This window comes from Palaemon carinicauda, chromosome 24, assembly GCF_036898095.1.
Source record: "Palaemon carinicauda isolate YSFRI2023 chromosome 24, ASM3689809v2, whole genome shotgun sequence".
NCBI classification, from domain to species: domain Eukaryota; kingdom Metazoa; phylum Arthropoda; class Malacostraca; order Decapoda; family Palaemonidae; genus Palaemon; species Palaemon carinicauda.
In genome coordinates, this window is record NC_090748.1 from 82,452,724 (window position 1) to 82,471,218 (window position 18,495).

The 18,495-nt window shown below is 32.5% G+C and overlaps 1 protein-coding gene across 3 annotated transcripts in view; it reads right to left on the reverse strand.

The window, feature by feature from the left end:
- Positions 1-18,495, reverse strand: part of cac (cacophony) — a 360,232-nt gene that overhangs the window by 195,782 nt on the left and 145,955 nt on the right. For all 3 annotated transcript variants that reach the window (XM_068348246.1, XM_068348244.1, XM_068348245.1), the window contains exons 19-21: positions 17,229-17,418; positions 6,912-7,024; positions 847-864 (exon numbers count right to left, since the gene is read on the reverse strand). In XM_068348246.1, coding sequence (XP_068204347.1) covers positions 847-864; positions 6,912-7,024; positions 17,229-17,418 — 321 coding nt within the window. The remainder of the gene's footprint in view (positions 1-846; positions 865-6,911; positions 7,025-17,228; positions 17,419-18,495) is intronic.

An 18,495-nucleotide genomic window follows, 5' to 3' on the forward strand; every position in this document is an offset into this window, starting at 1 on the left:
GTGCACACATTCTTTTCTACCTTTCAAAACCATAAGAGTAAAGAGTGAACAATTCCTGTCAACTTATATTTCAGTGTAAATACACAATGCTTTACGTTGAGACCTAAAACTTCATCTTATTCTGTATACAGTATAAATGCCTATGGATAAATACATACTGTTGTGTCATATAGTTACAAGTCACCTAAAATAATGTACTTTTTATTTGTAATTTGGCTGCCCAAAATAGATAAGTTGTGTGTTTCGTTGTCTTTGCATCACTGTAAAGTATAAATGAATGGTAAAACCAAGAAGAACATGCATCTCAGCAGCACAAGGCAGCATACTACAGTCCCTATAATAAGGGGCTCTAAAAATCTAATTAAGGTCCCCAGGAGTGCCCACGGATACCTAGGCACCCTAAATGGGGCCTATAATCATTTTAGTTCATCAGTCATCATTATTCGTTAGTATTATCATCTAAAGCATGCAACTATTAACCCTTATTTTTGTCTCATCTTTGGAGTTGTTTCACCAGTTAGAATAAACCTTGTCCAGGAGAGGTTTGGTCAGTTAGGAATATTTTTTCCTGTTGATTCTTATAGTTCAACTTTCTACTGTCAGTACAGTATTATGCAAATTATTATAACCCAAACCTCTCATATTATACCTTGTCATGCTCCTTTAAATATTGGCATAGCAATGAGCAGAGAAGCTGATGAGTAAAATGGTAAGTTGCAAGGATATTGAAATAAATCATGGTAATTTGTATCAAGTGCAAAATGCATACACCAGGGATCATGGTAAATAATATGATAATAGATAAATCCTCTCACTAATGGTCATATCCATGGATGCCTCACTTACTTCAGTTGTAGGGAAGGTCTGCAGAGGGAAAGAAGTTATGAGCAAATAAACCCTCAGAGAAAACCCTAAAAAATAAAACCTAGCAATTATAGGCTAAGCAGAAAACTAATACTGTAAGAATATTCAAGAACATGATTATTCATTATCAAATATAAAATAAATAAAAAATTGGGAATTAAGTCTACATAAGAAATACATTAGCTACAGTAATGTAAAAATTTGGACATTGCTGAAAATACAAAATCAGGCAATGAAGAACTTAGGATTAACCTAACTTGCTTCTTATTTTATAATAATAAACAAAGCAAGGGTGAAGAAAACCTTACAAGATAGAATACAGTAATACTTGTACACAAATAAAAACCACAGAATTATGAAATAACAACATTTTATCAATACTGGGGTCATCCTAAATTAAAATGCTACCAAGGTATATCATTAGACAACAAAACTATTTACCATTTTTGAAAAATCTATCAGGGTGATAATAAAATTCTAAAATGACTTCCCTACTGACTGAAAACATCTAAATACGATTAAAAAGCATTACACTTCCTTACTCCCATGAACACCTTCAAATTTCATAACTGCTCAAATTGATACCATTTAGATGAGACACCAAAACAAATTATATTTACTGTATATAATATTAGAAGGCTCTTAAGTTATGGTGCATAGGATCTTCAAATTCTAATTTTTCCTAATCAAATATTGTATAATCAAGACAACAGAAAAACTGGATATAACTATTCTGTTGTTAACTCTTTGGGTTAACAACCATCATGATACTTAGATAATCACTATAGCTTATTCATATATTTATATACAATATTTACTAATTATGATCTTCAATATCTACTAATTATGATCTTGTATCTTTGTAATTAAACTACCTCTATAATTTCCTTGGTGGTAATTTTTTGAATTAGTAATCAATATCAACTTCTAGACACTGGTTTGGAACATATTTTTCAGTAAATGCAAGCATTTTCTCTAGCGTTAACTTATTATCTGCAAAATAACGGTATACTTTGTAACGTTCCTGGCTAAGCTAGTTAATACAACTCACCTTTAATACCTTGAATATAATATTGCTAAACAATACAGTATTAACTAATAATTCTCCAATATATGACATTACCTATGTAATATTCCTTCTTATATGCAAGAAAATACCCTATACTGATCCTATTTCATATTTTAAAGACCAAGACTGCTTATAGCTTGACAGTCATATAATCACTCAAGAAAGGGTTCTCCATATACCATTCAAACATTTAATAACTAATGTCTTTGGAACATTATCCATGCACAAAAGGTCAAGCCAGGGTGACATTCAATATTTTGAACAGTGAGTGAGCAGATCCATTAGATGTGCATACAGCGAAAACAAATTGTCATGTAAATGCAATGAGTTTTCTAAAATAATTTCAACAACAATTTTACTTTATTGCTAATTATGTATTAGCATAGAATAACTTTTTAAATAAAGAAACAAGTAAAAATTTGCATTATACGCAAATCTCTGTTAGCACTGCTGTTGATCTCCTCACTTCCAGATGCACCCAAGCATTATAATGATAAATGCAATAGGCATAGAAATCCTTTGAGATTGATTTGTAATTCCATACTAGGAAATAACAGAAAAATATTTCTGACACAATCAATCTTCAAAAAGGTTTCATATGAACTACTTTAAATTTCAAGTAATTCTCCTCCCATCAGCTTGATAGTGATATATGATGGAAACAACAAACATCTACATATTTAAAAGAAAATGGTAATTATTACACTGGAGCTAATGGAAAACCTAAAATAAAAAATGTCAAGTAATAAAAATAGAGGCATATTATTAACAATTAAAAGACTTTGCCCAAGGAATTCTGCTAGCATTTCTGAAAAGGAAACCACTATTAGAGAGAGTACTGTTACAGTATGCCCTATTCACACTTTCAAGTTATATCAACCCATTTGCTGTTTTAATTGCAATTTAGAAAGCTATCCTCATAACTGGATTATTTCTTAATTATCCAAATTAAGGAAAAAGCAAAATAAAGTCACCAAATCAAAATTAAATACTGGAAAAGGTATCATAAGATAAATGGAATTTACACAGACAATTAAACCATCAGCAAAAGGATTTTGAAATATATGAAAGGCAGAGGAAATCTATTTTGAGTACAGTACTGTACTACTATAAAAAAAGTTTTGATGATGAGAATGACGTATAAAGCATTGTATGATTGATTCTTAAACATCAGCGTAATGAGATCTAGGTGATAAGGTTTATGTATGCATTATCATACAATTCTAAAATATTGCAACCAGATACCTATAACTATACATATTAGGATGACTATAAACAAATCAATTGTCTACAGAAAAGATAACTTGGTGAAAACCGCAAGTGATAGCAGCATATAAGATTCCTGAAATGCAACAGGAAAATTCCCTACCTACAGACCATGCATGATTTGGTCATTTTAAAACATTTTATGTAAATTAATGTAAAAATGTAAATCTTGAAAACTCATTTATTAAGGCCAATATTCACTATAGTACCTATTCATCAGAATATCTATAAACATTCTATTAACTATTACTAATACCATCTACCCAAGAAGGTGAAGTCTTTATATACACCACTTAAGCTTTGTAAGTAAAGCCTTTTTAACCTGGCTTACTGAATTATTTATATAATTCTATCACTAAGGAAGTCTGGGTAAAAACAAATGAATGAATTGACTTAGGCATACAGTAGCTATAAGATAACTATCATGAAACTTTCCTCTAAACTATAAAATATCAGCTACATTGAAATGCAAATATCTAGATCATAAAAAGTAGGAACAGGTGATTCTTTCTATCAACGTAATCTGCAATGAAAGAGTTGAGAAAAAATTCCCTTAATCATTTAGCTAAAAGTTCTACAAGTTACAAAATTACAGTATCTATGCAGATCAAAGATTTATCAGTTTCCACTACATAAATATTGCGTCAGGGCAAACATCCATGTCTAATAAAAATACTAGATTTCTCTTATCTGCACATTTTTCAGTATTGACTTTTCTTTGGCAAATATAGCAATAGCAAAATAAAATCCTGTTTTTCACAAAAAAAGGATGTTTTATAACTAATTGTAAAAGGCAGATTTTCCTCCTCTTTTTATTTTTAACATGATTTTTAAAAAGTGAATTACAGGGAAAAGCTAGTTATTTAAGCAGTAGTTGTTGACTCTATCTGCCAGATCAATTGACTGTTACTGCAATACACTCAATAACAATCTGGCAATAGACTCCAAATTTTGGATTGATTAACTGATTAACTTATTTTATACATAAATGCAAATCTTTACTGAATATTGAGCATCCATCGAGTAGAAATACTTATTCATTCCTCATCAATAAAAGTTATTTAATGCATAAATAACATGCTTTCACTCACAAAATAAAATTTTATAAAACAGTTTCCAAATTCTTTAAAGAGATCTACTCAAAAAGGTGAAGTCATTATAGTAGACCAATGTCTGAAAATATTTCATACATTGCCCAGGAACAAATATAAAAACTGTATTGTAAAAATAAAAATAATCATAGAAGGAAAAATCCGTCTATCCCATATCAATTTGTCTGCATAGGATTACCAATTTTAAAATAATTATTGCTATATCAAAGGGTAATTTCTATATAATGATAATAATGCATTACTTCCCCATTAAAACCTCTAAGTCAGTAAGATTCCCGGTTATTTAGAATCTATGGAACTGTATTCATTTTGGATATCAAAAGTTCCAGATAATTAGGTCACCTTTTAGTCCCTAACTAATTTTAGTAATAAACTACAAACAGCATTTGTAATATTATAATAACCAAAGTGTGTTCTGATAAAAATAAAATGCTCAAACACATACCCGCAAACCTCAATCTCATTCTAAAACACTCCAAAACTAGTAAATTTCAGTCAACTTTTAGATATCAAATCACTCTAATGATATACATTATATGTAATGCAAAATGCACTGTTTTTCAAAACATCTATCATCAAAATGATGGAATAGAATTTGATCTATTACAACTACAGTATTCAAATTAAGTTTAATGCCCCTTCCCAAACCCTATATCTTATATATCTAAGAATTTTTACTTTTCCCAGAAATGTGCATTTATGCCTCACAATCTAAAGATTAATAAAAAATGGCCATAAGAACAGTTATTACAAAGATTTACACACAACGGTATAACTTACGGGTGCCCAGTTTCCAAAGGGATCAAACAAAATGTCTGTGACATGCACTGTGTATATACTATTTTAGGCTATTTTAACGAAATACTAAACTTTTCCCTTAGAAAATATTGGATATAATCTATCATTGCACAAATATTTGAGACTAAATTATGTTCAAAATACGCAGCCACTGATAACATAACACTTAGGGTCATTACAGTGTTTATGACAAACAATACCTCAAAAAACAACATGAATACAGTGTTGTGGTGTTAAGGTGGAAAATGGTAACCTCCATACTTACAAAAAGGCAAAGGCTATCAGAGCGCATAAAACCACGAGCGCATCTAAGACATTCCATAGGTCTCTAAAATATGATCCTGGATGTAACATCACTCCTAAATCAACAACCTGAAAGTTAGGAGGATTGACAAAAGTAGAGAAGTAAACTTAATCATTCACCAATCCTCAAGCACGATGAAGATCCAGGTCATATAATAGTAACTCTTTCTAACCTCCTGCAAAAAGGGAGATCTATAATTATGCAATGCTGGGATAAGCATTGATAATGAAAAGCATGAGTAAATTGTCGGCATTGTTGAGAAAAAGAAGGAAAATATAAATTATATTACCACTGAAAAAAAAATAGTGATGAAGTATACATTGATAAATGAGGTAAAAAAAAACCTACTACGGGCTACTGATGAAGTTTTAAAGTACCACTAAATCCTGTAGAGACATCTAAAAGAATGAGATAAAACAACCAAAACTGTGAGACTGTAATGAACAAAATCATGAATGCATGATGAACTTATCTATGGCAAAATGCAGTGGGTGAAAATAGCCAATGCTAAGCATTATTTGGTACAGTAGTTCTCATTACGTGACATTGTTTGAAACATGCAATTAAAATCAGTGAGTGGTGAAAGTGAATTCTTTCTGTACATATATTCCAAGTTGAATACCCAACATAAACTAGAGGATATTATTGAGAGCATAATAACTCAGCACGCTAGTACCAGGGACACTGTATCTTAAAAAATTTAAATAAAAACATCTTTTTAAACAAACAGGATAAACTTTCTTAACACCTACTACAAAGGATAAAAAATATTCTTAAACTACAGGAGAATATACCAGTCCATATATTTCAATATCAAGGAGATGGGAGAAACAGCATTCAACCATATAATACAGTACAGCAAAGGGTGCGCTATAGGCCTTAATTTTCAGGCACCATTTGAAGTTTTATTTCAACTTTGAATGATATCTATTGAGTATCCATCTGATTCTTCAAATGATGTCAAGAAAACATGCCTTTTAACATCAAATTAAAACAAAAATGTAGTAACTTACTAAAACACCGACTGCCACACAAATACAACACTGAATAGTGGGTATTAAAAGGTTTAGTTATGAGGTAACACTGGCCCAAGGAATAATGCTAGATGCACAACCCACATACCACAATGTCGGGCACAATCTGTCATACAGACAAATACTTTCTGCTGCAAAATTTTGCACTCACGTCTAAAGCTACCCAATGGTAAGTATTCCAATACTGTATACAGTACTGTAATCCACTAGGATGCGAGTCAATATCAATGTAGCTGATGAATGCATGATTCAGACAGATAGCAGGATATCTTTTAATTGTTGAGTCCGAATATTATCTCCGTACCACACTTCCCATGGCTACATTTTTTAAATTTTGGCGAAAACGATTCACAAAATATTTTATAATTTCACCTAAAATTAACAAAAGAAGAAAACCATGGACTTGAAAAATAAATGAATAAATTAGTTAGACAAAGAATAAAACTCAGTGCACATCTACTCACATCATATCAAAACAAAAGGAAACAGCAGCACATATGACAACCACGGAGTCCATTATGTTCCAAAAATCCCTGAGGTAGGATCCAGGGTGGAAAATCACCCCTAAATCTATAACCTGTGGACGGAGACATTGGGTTGGTGAGAGGTGCTGTGATGAAATACAAACAAAAGTAACATGCACAGTGAAACAATCATAATACTAATTATACATAATTCAAATATTGAACATATACATTAAACAACTGTGAACATTTTTGTTCTAAGTTTACTTTCAATGCAATAAACGCACCAGAAAGGGTTCTCATGTGATCATATACAGACATAAAAAAAAATATAAACTACCTGTTGCCCTTTAGGACAGTGCCCCAACCTATTAAAAATGCCAATGACCCAAAGGCAACATCAAGAAAATATACTCTTTTAAATAAACTACACACTGTACAATATTACTTAAACTATTGTGTTTATTGTGCCATAGTTTCACAGATATAACTATGAAAACTCATGATGACCAAAAAAAAAAAAACTTCAACATAAAACAAAACTATGCAGGTTTTTTTTTTACATTCATTTGACCTTCTGTGTACACATACCCGAATAAAATCATTAATAGCTTAATATATAAGAAACAGAAATGTAATAATAAATTTCATCATTTCTATACTTAACCGATACATTACTCATAATTCTTCTCTCTCGATGCCTGGTTTAATATCAACTTTTACTTAAAACTTAAATTTTCACTTTTCTTTCATTTCAGTAGGTAGAATCTGGGAGTTAATGGCAATTACCTCAGCTTGTGTAGGGAGCAGATTTTTTTTCTTTTTAGTCTTGAAGTCAAAAGTAAATATCTATCCTTTTGATATAAGTCAGTGGGGAGGGGGTTGGTCATGTATATGAATATCAGTTGAGTAAAAAAAAATTATACTTTTTGGAATCAAAATTATACTTTATTTCTATGAAACTCCTGTGATGTTCATAGTACTAATTTCAACACTGATGGAGGTAGGTCAATGAAGGAAATATAGTAATTGTAAAGTCCTAAAATAATACACTTATTTAGTACCTGAGACTCGCCTCTAGCTCACTAACCCCGGTAAACAATCATCAACAAATAAACTTTGTTATAACTTAAGCCTCCAGACTGTGTTCCCAAATGCAACCCCACTTATAGACTGAACACTTTTATATATTAACAAACACCATGTATTTTCAAAAGAAACACTAATACAGTACATCAACCTAAATAAAATAAAAGTAAAATTTTCATTTATTCTAAATCTCCCACAGCTTCTACAGAACCTAAAGCTCACCAAACTTGATAAGAAAACAATGTTTCTCTTAGCTAATACTTAACGAAAACAGACTTGCTATGCTATTGAGCTCCTGCTAAGACTTTTTGCCAAAGGAAAATTCCTACAGAAATTAAAAGCTGTAGCTCCATTTCTATATCATGAATCAAAACCTTCAAGTTTTTCATGTGACTTGGATCCAATTCTGTGCAAGTCTCTATAACATCTTTTAACAATAAATGGCATCACACTTTTGGAAAGATAATGATTTGAAATCTTAACCCTACAAAACAAATTAGGAACATTCCTCAAATATGTTTAGCCTTGTCTGAATAACACTTAACTGTTCTAACAGAGCAATGAAATCTATTCTTTGACATATCACCAACTTTCTTTTTCATAGGGAATATGAAAGAAAATTTCAAAAAATTGTGGAAATATTTTTGTCTTAAAATCCCGTTTTGCTTGGAATGTAAGAAAAAACATATATTTAATAATAAAATTTCTTATACTAAAATTTCAAATTCTGTAAATTTTTATGAACCTCCCCTGGTGTTTATATTGCTGACTCCCACACTTTACTAGATGTAGTATGCCAGAGACAGAAACATATAGTATAAATCTACTTTAAAGCAATATAGTACAGTACCTATGTTAATTTCTGGGTCGACCTGTGACGGCCGGCGAAAAAGTCCTTCTTTGTACTTTTTCTGATATAAATCTTCCAAATATACCAGAGAAAATTAAAAGCATGGAATGCAGAGGTTACAACCCTCGCGCGAGCACCTTGTTGGTGTCGTATATCTAATAAGGGCGTTTGTAAAACACTATTCACAGGCTGTCTTCCATTTAGATAATCCCTTCATCAAAGGGGGAGGGCCGTGACAGGCCCTAGAGAATACAGTTGGGTTACTCTACCGACACCTACCACTCGCGCTCACCAGGTCATCCTTCTGATTTGGAACTTGCATACAAGTTGAGTTTTTTGGGCACAGTGTTTTTTCGAAGAGTAATTTTTACTAACCTGATCTAGATTACTATTAACAAACCATCTCAAAATACAGTTTGAAATAAGGGACTCCAGATTGTTAAAGATATTTAAAATACCAGACTGTAGCTTGTCCAAATGATATTTCATGATCTAAACGATTCTTTGATTAATACTAAACCAATCATTAAATTAAAACTACATATACTTGCATATGAGTTAAAAATCAACTGAACCTGAACTTGTTTAGACCACGGCTCTGCAGATACCATGGAGCCTAGAGCCTTGCAATCTTCATGTGCAATTGTGCTGCTGCTATAACTCTTTCAAAAGAAAAGTTTCTACAAAATTTTAGGGAAGTAGTTGCTTTACTCATTCATATACCTCCACTTTCAAGCCTATTTTAAGATTTATATGTAATTCCTTGTGATCTGCTGTGACTAAACTTCAAATTGTAAATGATCTTGCTCTTTTTTGGAGATGAAATAGAAATGATACTTCTAATACCTGAAATTTTCTCCAAATAATAGAAACTCTCCGCCACAAAAATAATTTTTGGCTCTGAAGGACGATAAAAGGGACAAAATTATTTTGTATTCCCAGATGGTTACTTTGACAGATAGCATTTATAGAACACTTTAGTCTTTAGCTGAAGCTAAAACCAACAGGAAAAGGGTTTTACGTATGAGATCTTTAAGAGATATATTTCAATCATTCAAAATTCAGATCTTTTCAATACTATAAAACCACATCCAAATTTTAGAAAATTGACCTACTACTGGAGACCCTTAAATTCTCAGTGATATACAACAATTGCTTTTACACCTGAATGGGATAGATCTAATCCCTGATGTTGGAGTATGGAATTAAGCATGGATCTAAACCCCTTAGTGGCTGAAATTTAGCATTTCTTACAATAAAAAGTAATTGTAAAAATTTTACAATATCCAATTTAGACCTAGTAATTGACAGAACTCTTAGCTTTGTACCAAACAAAATAAAAACTCCATTTTCTTTGAAAGGAATATTCATAGAATGTCTTTTAGAACGGACAAAAGACAGTCTAGAGGGTTTCTGAAACTCTTTACTTTTGAGGATATGACATATAGTTTCCATTCAGTCAGATTTAGCATGGACGAGTTTGGATAAATTTCCTTTGAGAGAGGTTTTTGACAATTTTGGATGAATTCCCTTTGAGAGAGATTTTTATGCCTACAGTATTAGTTTTGTATGCCAACCCTCTTGGAAACTCTCACAACAGGTGCCACAGATCCATGAACTATTCCTTCTGGTGCCAGAAAGGGGATACTAGCATCATCCTGGTGTTCGCAGATATCACAAATTTGTTTAAAACCTGCTGAACCATGGATAATAGTGGGAATGGTATTAAGTAAAAAGCTCTTGCTAAGGAGGAATGGAGGGAGAAGCATGGGTAGTGGTAGTGGTGGTGGTGGTGGTGGTGGTGGTGGGGAGGGGGGGCAGTAGCCGTAGAGAATGGCACCTTGTAGTAACGGGGAATGTTGAGGAAGGAGAAGACTAATTGGTAAGGGACCTCTGATAGTGGTTTTAACACGCCCCAGTTATTATACCGACACCCTCTAAGGGTGAGCGAGCTGGGTATATTCCTGGCATTCCATGCAACTTTTTTCTCTGGTATATTTAGCAGTATTTATACCTTAGAAATGGTGCTATAAGGAGCATTTCACGGAGCGACACAGGTCCCTCGCCCAGAAATAGATTTTTCCTTCGTCAAAATCCCTTATTTCATGAGACGACTACTAAAATTTCTAGCTAATATCTCAGCACATAAGAGATAATTAAAGGTTTGGAAGTACTTACGTTACTAAGAGTAGAGACAGCTTCAGAAATAAGTTTCTTTAATGACTAAAAAGGAGATACCTCATCAGAGTCAATCTCTTTCTCTATATTACCCTATTTTTGTCTTCCAGTCACATGAGTTCTCTAAAAAGGTAGTCTTTCTCTTTTGTTTATTTTTAACCACAATCTTTGTATCTACACTAACCAAGGGACTCGTTTCAGCAGTATACATAATAGCATGTATGTTAATGGCACTAGGGAAATCTCAAGATGTGCTAGTGGTCTGCTCACTACTATCCAAAACATGATGCTCCCTCTTCAACTTTAAAAATTTGATCTAATAATGGTCTTTTCTGTTCTACAGGATCTATACGATATTTCGCACCATTAATATTGGTATACAGTGGCTAATCATCAGCACTTCAATAAGTGGAGAGATAACATGATCTAGTGTACTAGCTACATCTCCTGTCTCAGAATCCAACGGTAATAATGAGCAAACTGGATCACAGATATGTGAAGGTTTCCCAATAGAAGGACTTGCAGTAATTCAAGAGTGCAAAGCTTCTGTGGAGGTAATGGACTACGTCATGGGCTGTGTATCACTGGTATAACTTGAGGAGTTAGCCCTGGATTTAAAAGCAAACACTAAAGTAGGCTAAAATCACTGGTCTTCAGATTTAACAAACGAAACTAATGAGGTAATGAGCTTATGGCGCTCATTACTGTCAACAAAACAAATGCGTTGAAAGCTAAAGAGGCTTTATCATTATCAGCTTCATTGTAATCAACTAGTCTAATCTCCTCTCGATCTTTGTATCTTTTCCTGAACTAAATGTTAATCCTTTAAGGTTTGGAAAGTTTAACTTTGTCAGCTACCATCTTCATATGCAATGCACATTCTTCAAAGCAATGATCCACATCACAATATTGCCCATGGCACGTGAAATAAAGAGAATGAGGGTCGTGATTGCCAAGAATAACTCCCTTGAACAATCTCCCAGGCATTACTAACAAATCCAGAAGAAATCTCTATTTTTTATTATCTATTATTTATTAATTATCATCATCATCATCATCATCATCATCACCATCATTATCATTATTATTATTATTATCCTTATCATTATTATCATTATCATTATCATTATTATTATTATTATTATTATTATTACTAGCTAAGCTACAACCCTAGTTGTAAAAGCAGGATGCTTTAAGCCGAAGGGTTTCAACAGATAAAAATAGCCCAATGAGGAAAGGAAATAATAAAATAATATACATGAGAAGTAATGAACAATAGAAAATGCTTTAAGAACATTAATAACAATAAAATAGATCTTTCATATATCAACTATAAAAACCTAAACTAGCAAGAGGATGAGAAATAAGACAAAAAAGTGTGCCCAAGTGTACCCTCAAACAAGAGAACCCTGCCCCAAGACAGTGGAAGACCATGGTACAGAAGCTATGGCACTACCAAAGACTAGAGAACAATGGTTTGATTTTGGAGTGTCCTTCTCTAGAAGAGCTGCTTACCACAGCTAAAGAGTCCCTTCTACCCTTACCAAAAGGAAAGTAGCCACTGAACAATCATAATACGGTAACCTAATCACACAAATCACAATTTGGAAGATGATGACATTGATAACTAACTAACACGAGTTCAACGAGAGAACTGAAAAGAGGAAGTATGTACGGTGTACCCAAGCTAAGGTTACTGCCATTAACCACCAGATTGTTTTGATAATGTACAGAAGTCCCAAGCCTACTGAAATGAGAGAACACGGGAAATTTTTATTCTTAGAGTAAATGTTAATATAAAACCAGACTTCAAAAGAGAAGCATTATGAACCTCAGGGGTGTTTCATACAATTAATAATATAAAATTATTGTGTCATTAAGCTACTAAATTGGACAAAATTGCCAAATTTCAAAATATATATTATTGTGCTGCATGTGCAGACGATGCCTAATTTTGTTTTGCTTCAAAGAAACTCGTCTATAATAATGTGATTTCAATATTAACTACAGTGAAGTAATATTAACTTTGTTAAGCAAATAATTTTCTTAAAAAATATCAAAACTACCAAAAAAATATGGTAATTTTTTCCAACAGCAATAGAGCTTTCTATTATCATCATTTACCTAAATTCCAAAATATATGTAAAGTTAAAATAAAAAATCAAATAATCATTAGCATTCATTTTAAATCCCAAAGATAATATATACCTAAAATTATGGTAGTGGCTCTTCGTTTCCAAATCAAGTCAATCTGCCTAACAATGAATGTGTCTAATCCTACCAATTCAGTCTATATTATGAAGTCTCAAGTATTTGAATATGGAAAATGTATATGGGCCAGATTATAATATAATTCTTTTCTGAAAAGTTTGCAGATGAAATCACCCTTGTAAATTGCAATCATTTTTACATAATCTTAAGTATTACCATTTATCCTTACGTTAAAAAGTGCATTTGTTCAGCAAGTCCTTTCTCCCACAAAATTGTCATATTCCTTTTACTTCTTTTGTGATCTAAGAGTTTGAAACTTTACATTATCATCACCTTAAAATCTTGCTTTCTTATATTTTCTTCCATCACTATTATGGTCTCATTAAAATCAGATGAACTACAGATTTTCAATCCTACCATATGCATATTTTTGTCACAATCTTTCAAAACCATACAAAAAATTTCTATAATGTTTTAGATATCCATAAGGATTTTGAAACATTTAAGGATTTGGACATAAGAAAATTATAGTGTTCTTCTTCCCCACCGTTTTCCCTACCTTAAGGGGTCGGTTATTTGATGCGCCCTCTCCAAGAAAATTACAGTGCATTAGGGAATAAGTTCCTCACCAAAGTTATTTCCTAAGATTGAACAAATCTATCCTAAATCACAGTCTTATTTATTATTCCATGAAGACTTGTATTTCATAGAAGTAACTGTGAAAATCATGGTTAATATCTACAGTGCAAACTTCTTAACCTAAAATTAAAATGAAATTTTTTTTTCTCTCAACTTCCATATCTCTCCACTTTGTGGACCATTCAGAGTGGTAACCATATTTTACTAAAAATGCTATCTCTTTTGTATATACCTATCAATCACATACGATTATATTCATGTACTGAATATTCTCAAGAATACAAGAAAAAGGATTTTTCACTGTGCATAAACTCTGAAACCTCAGGCAGTTATTAATCAATGGTTTAAGTTTTCAAGGAAATTATCCAAAAAAAATGAGAAATGAAGGACAGAGAGAATGATATTAATTGATAGATGGGTTCGTGTGGAAGCCTTTTTTTTTTTTTTTTTAATAAAAAAAGTTTATTCAAAACAGGTGGGTAGAGTCAGAAACAAGGCCTCTAGTATGATCTTAGTTGTAAAATGTATCAATATAATTTTAGAAAATTAATGGCAAACATATTATTCAAGTTAAATAAAGCTTAAACAAAAGAAAAAGGGAGAAATAAAGATGTGATAACTAGAGTTTGAAAATATCAGAGAATGGCAGTAAAAGAGTTGAGAAACTACATATATATTTTACTGATACCGAAAAAATAACTTTGTTTCGTAATATACAAGCCAGTGTTTTCAAGAGCCTTTATTCTGCATTTTCAAGAGTGTTTATTCTGCCAATGTTGGCAACACATATAATCCAGAATAGTAAAAAAATAAATGGTACAAAATTGTGAGCAAGCAGTAACCCAGAAATGATAATATTGAGCTTCTACTTCTCTTCTTACAGCTGCTTTGCAAGAAGGCCACCCAGTGGGAAGATTGGCTGAAGTTTAGAAAGCAAGAGTACTACAAATGTAGATACCTTCTTTATAGTAGTCAGTATGAATAAAAGAAAGAATACAATATTTGTTGTCATGACTGAAGAAAAAAATCTATCCTTTAGTTTTATAAAATCAAAACGAACACTAAAATTAAAAGCAAAGTTGCAACCATCATTTAAATGAACTTTTTTGGTTACATAGTTCTCCAGTTACTAGGTAGACTTGAGCAAGTTTGTCTTTATTTTCATTTGTTATTCAAAAGTTTGGGCATGCTTTTTGCACTCCCCCTAGAGGGATTAGCTCACCAAACTTTTAACTGGGGTCCACAAGGAACTAGAAGAGATGGCAGTCCAGGCCTACATGGCTGTGGACTATGAAGCATGAAGTAGGTGATGATGAATGGAGAAGTAATGATTCAAAAGCTCCAGATAGAGACAACTGGTGTAATCTAACCAAGGCCCTTTACATCAATAGGCAAGAGATGATGATGATTTTTCACAAAAATTTTAAAAGTATAAAGTGACAGAAATCAAATGAATTCAACTAAATTATAAAACTCAAATTCTTTCCAATAAAATTTTTTTGCTCGGATGGATTGAAAACTTTTACATATGAATACATTTTTGCCTATGTGTTACTTGATTAATTCCACATTAATACAAATTCAAGGATATGTTCATGATTGGAAGATTTGGGCCCATCTCTTGCAAAATAACAAGACAAAACCATTTGCTACAAATTTTCACTACTAAAATAGGGCCTGGTGCCCAAGGGTAAAAATTTCCATAAAGACCAGAATAGAAAAGATTAAGTATAAAATATTCATAGTGCAGTGCCATGCTATCAATATTCTACCCCAGTGCCATAATGTAACAATACACTGCATCAAACCCTGGAACTCTCGAAGACATTTCATTCATCACCAGTAAAGTCCTGTGGTTTCCTCCCAGGGATTAAATGTCCTAGTTGAAGTGCAAAAAACATGAGTGAATGTAGTGCAGGGAGTCACACACTTTATATGAAAAGGTGTTTTTCACAACTGCATCCCTACTAAGTAGGATTCCATCAAAATGGGTTTCTATTAGGTTGTTTCTTGTGGCTGCAAACCAATTACAACCCAAAATAATCAAAAGGCCTTAGATATTTCCTGATCAGTTATAACCCAGAGTCATGGAAAGACCTCAGGATATTTTAAAATCAGTTACAAACAAGGGTCATCAAAACACTAACTGTGTCTGATTCAAAGAGCTTCCCACAGATTCCTCCCATCATCATTGCTCCATTTAATTTACACCCTTAGGGGCCTGAGGATGTAATTATCTCAGAGATTAAATCTCTCAGAAAATGGTTTGCTACCTGAGGATCAAATTTCCAAAGATAATAGTGTACAAAGGACAAGACCCACATGGATAAGAACTCTGAAGAAAGAATAGAGTATCATCAGGGATGGTGCCTATAATGCTGAGAAACCAGCGGACCAGAAATTTGGGAATATGTATCAAAGGAATGTTAAGATTGATTTATAATTCTCTGGCATCCTGACATTGGAGGTTGGGAATGTTAAGGATCATGTTCATAGTGTAAAAGGAAGACCTTACTAAAATATGGATGTGAAGGAGAGATAAGGTCTCAGGCCACAGGAGAGATTAACAAAGTTTGGGCTTGTGATATGAAGGGATGCATAACAGTTCATTACGAAATTAGTTGATATACTGCAGAAGTCTGAAAACGGACAAACAGCAGGAATATCCGGGAAATCAGAGAAACGGGGCACGGCTGAAACCCTAATTGATGGGAAGTCAGGCAGAAATTATTTAGGAACATAACGGGTGGATAAAGTCCATTCACATCTGAATCTATAACCATGAAGGTAAAAGCCAACATGAAAACAATCTTGGGGATGATGACAAGTTCTGGTTTAGACATATGAGAGATCTGTCCTTATTGCATATCAGAGATTTTTTTACACCAGAATATACCTATGATAATAACAGCAAACATCAATTGCTCCAGAATATGGATACCTAAAAGTAGATATCTGCTTAGGATCTTATACTTTAGTTCTTTTTCAGAATAAAATAAATTATCAATAATTTTAGAAATTAATGTATATATCACAATTTCTTCTTGATTTAGTTGAAACATTTACTAGCAAACACAATGTAGATATGAAAATTGTAAATGAAACTAGCAATTTACCCACTGAAAAGTAGTTCATGAAATCAAAATCTATGCTAGCCTGGGTTTGTAATCCTAAATATCAGTGGGAAATGGAGGTAATGTAATAGAGTCAACATCATCATATTACTACAGTAGCAAGTTTCACCATGAAAATATCTTCATACTTTTTCTTTTCAAAACCATGAGTTACAACAACTTTCACCTTTCTACACTTTGATCATATATTCTATAAAATCATATAATATTACTTACTTTAAGAATCATTTCTATGGCAAAAACTCCAGTGAAGGCATAATCGAAGTAGTTGAGAATCTGATTAAAGTGAGAATCCTCTTCAACAGGATTTTCTGAGGCCAAGGCAATACTAGATAAAGTGATGACAACCATGATGAACCCATCAAAGTAGCGAAGATTCACTACCCAATGTGCTGCTCTCCTGATTCTGAAAAAGAAACCCACAATTTTTAACCCTGACAAACAGGTCACCAAGATATCTTAAAATAACAGGAGGAACAGATATTTTACATTTTATTTTTAAGGAAATACTAAAAAGGAATACAGGAAGACTACGTTGATGATGTAATAAATAGTATACATTAAATCTATACTATGGGAGATCATTTGAAAAGTATTATTTCTGTAGTTTTTCTAGAATGCGAGACATAAAAATCTTATAACCAATCCAATATAATCATCTGAAATTATTACTTGGTTTAGATAATCCACCGTTATCACCATCATCTGTCATTTTACTGTTAAAGACAGCTAAAGCACTGACATCTTCCCGATTGATACTTTCCAAGTTATTAACCTTTCAAATGAACTGTCTTCCTTCTCTCCCTCCAGTCAAGAGCAAATGTATTATTCAATTCCTGCCACCATTTCCTTTCACATCTGTTCTACGTGTGTCTGAAATCACCATGACTCATATTCAAGGATAATCCTTCATGTGCTATGAGGATGTTTGGTTTCATGAATTTGTCTCCTATTACATGAATTTAGTCTTCCATCATAAGCCCCATGCTATAATATTTGGAATCTATCTTTCTCCTAACTATTTACAGTGATTTTAGTGCTTTCACATCTAATCCTCGGTCTCCCCGTACATTTTCTAGCCATAAGATTCATAGAGTTACTGTCAACCAGGATACATCACATTAAAGCATGATAAACCATGAAACTAAATGTAATTTAACATCTTTTTACTCTCATTCTTATCCCCGCCACTTTCTCTTTCTTTTGAAAATATTACATGGTTGAGAACAGTCCCAAAATAAGAATGGAAATAACACATCAAACTATTCAAAACTTCATTGTCTCCAAAAGTCTTGAAAATTTTCACTAACTCCAAGTATTTAAAAATTTCTAATTCTACTTTTCCATTTTATATTACTGGTATAGCTTCTACAAAGTATACTTCACTGTATCTTTTGTCATCGCTTTCAAAATACATTTCAGACATTTAACATTTGGACATAAGGGTTCATTTATCAAGTGTTTTGCTTAAAACAGATTTTAA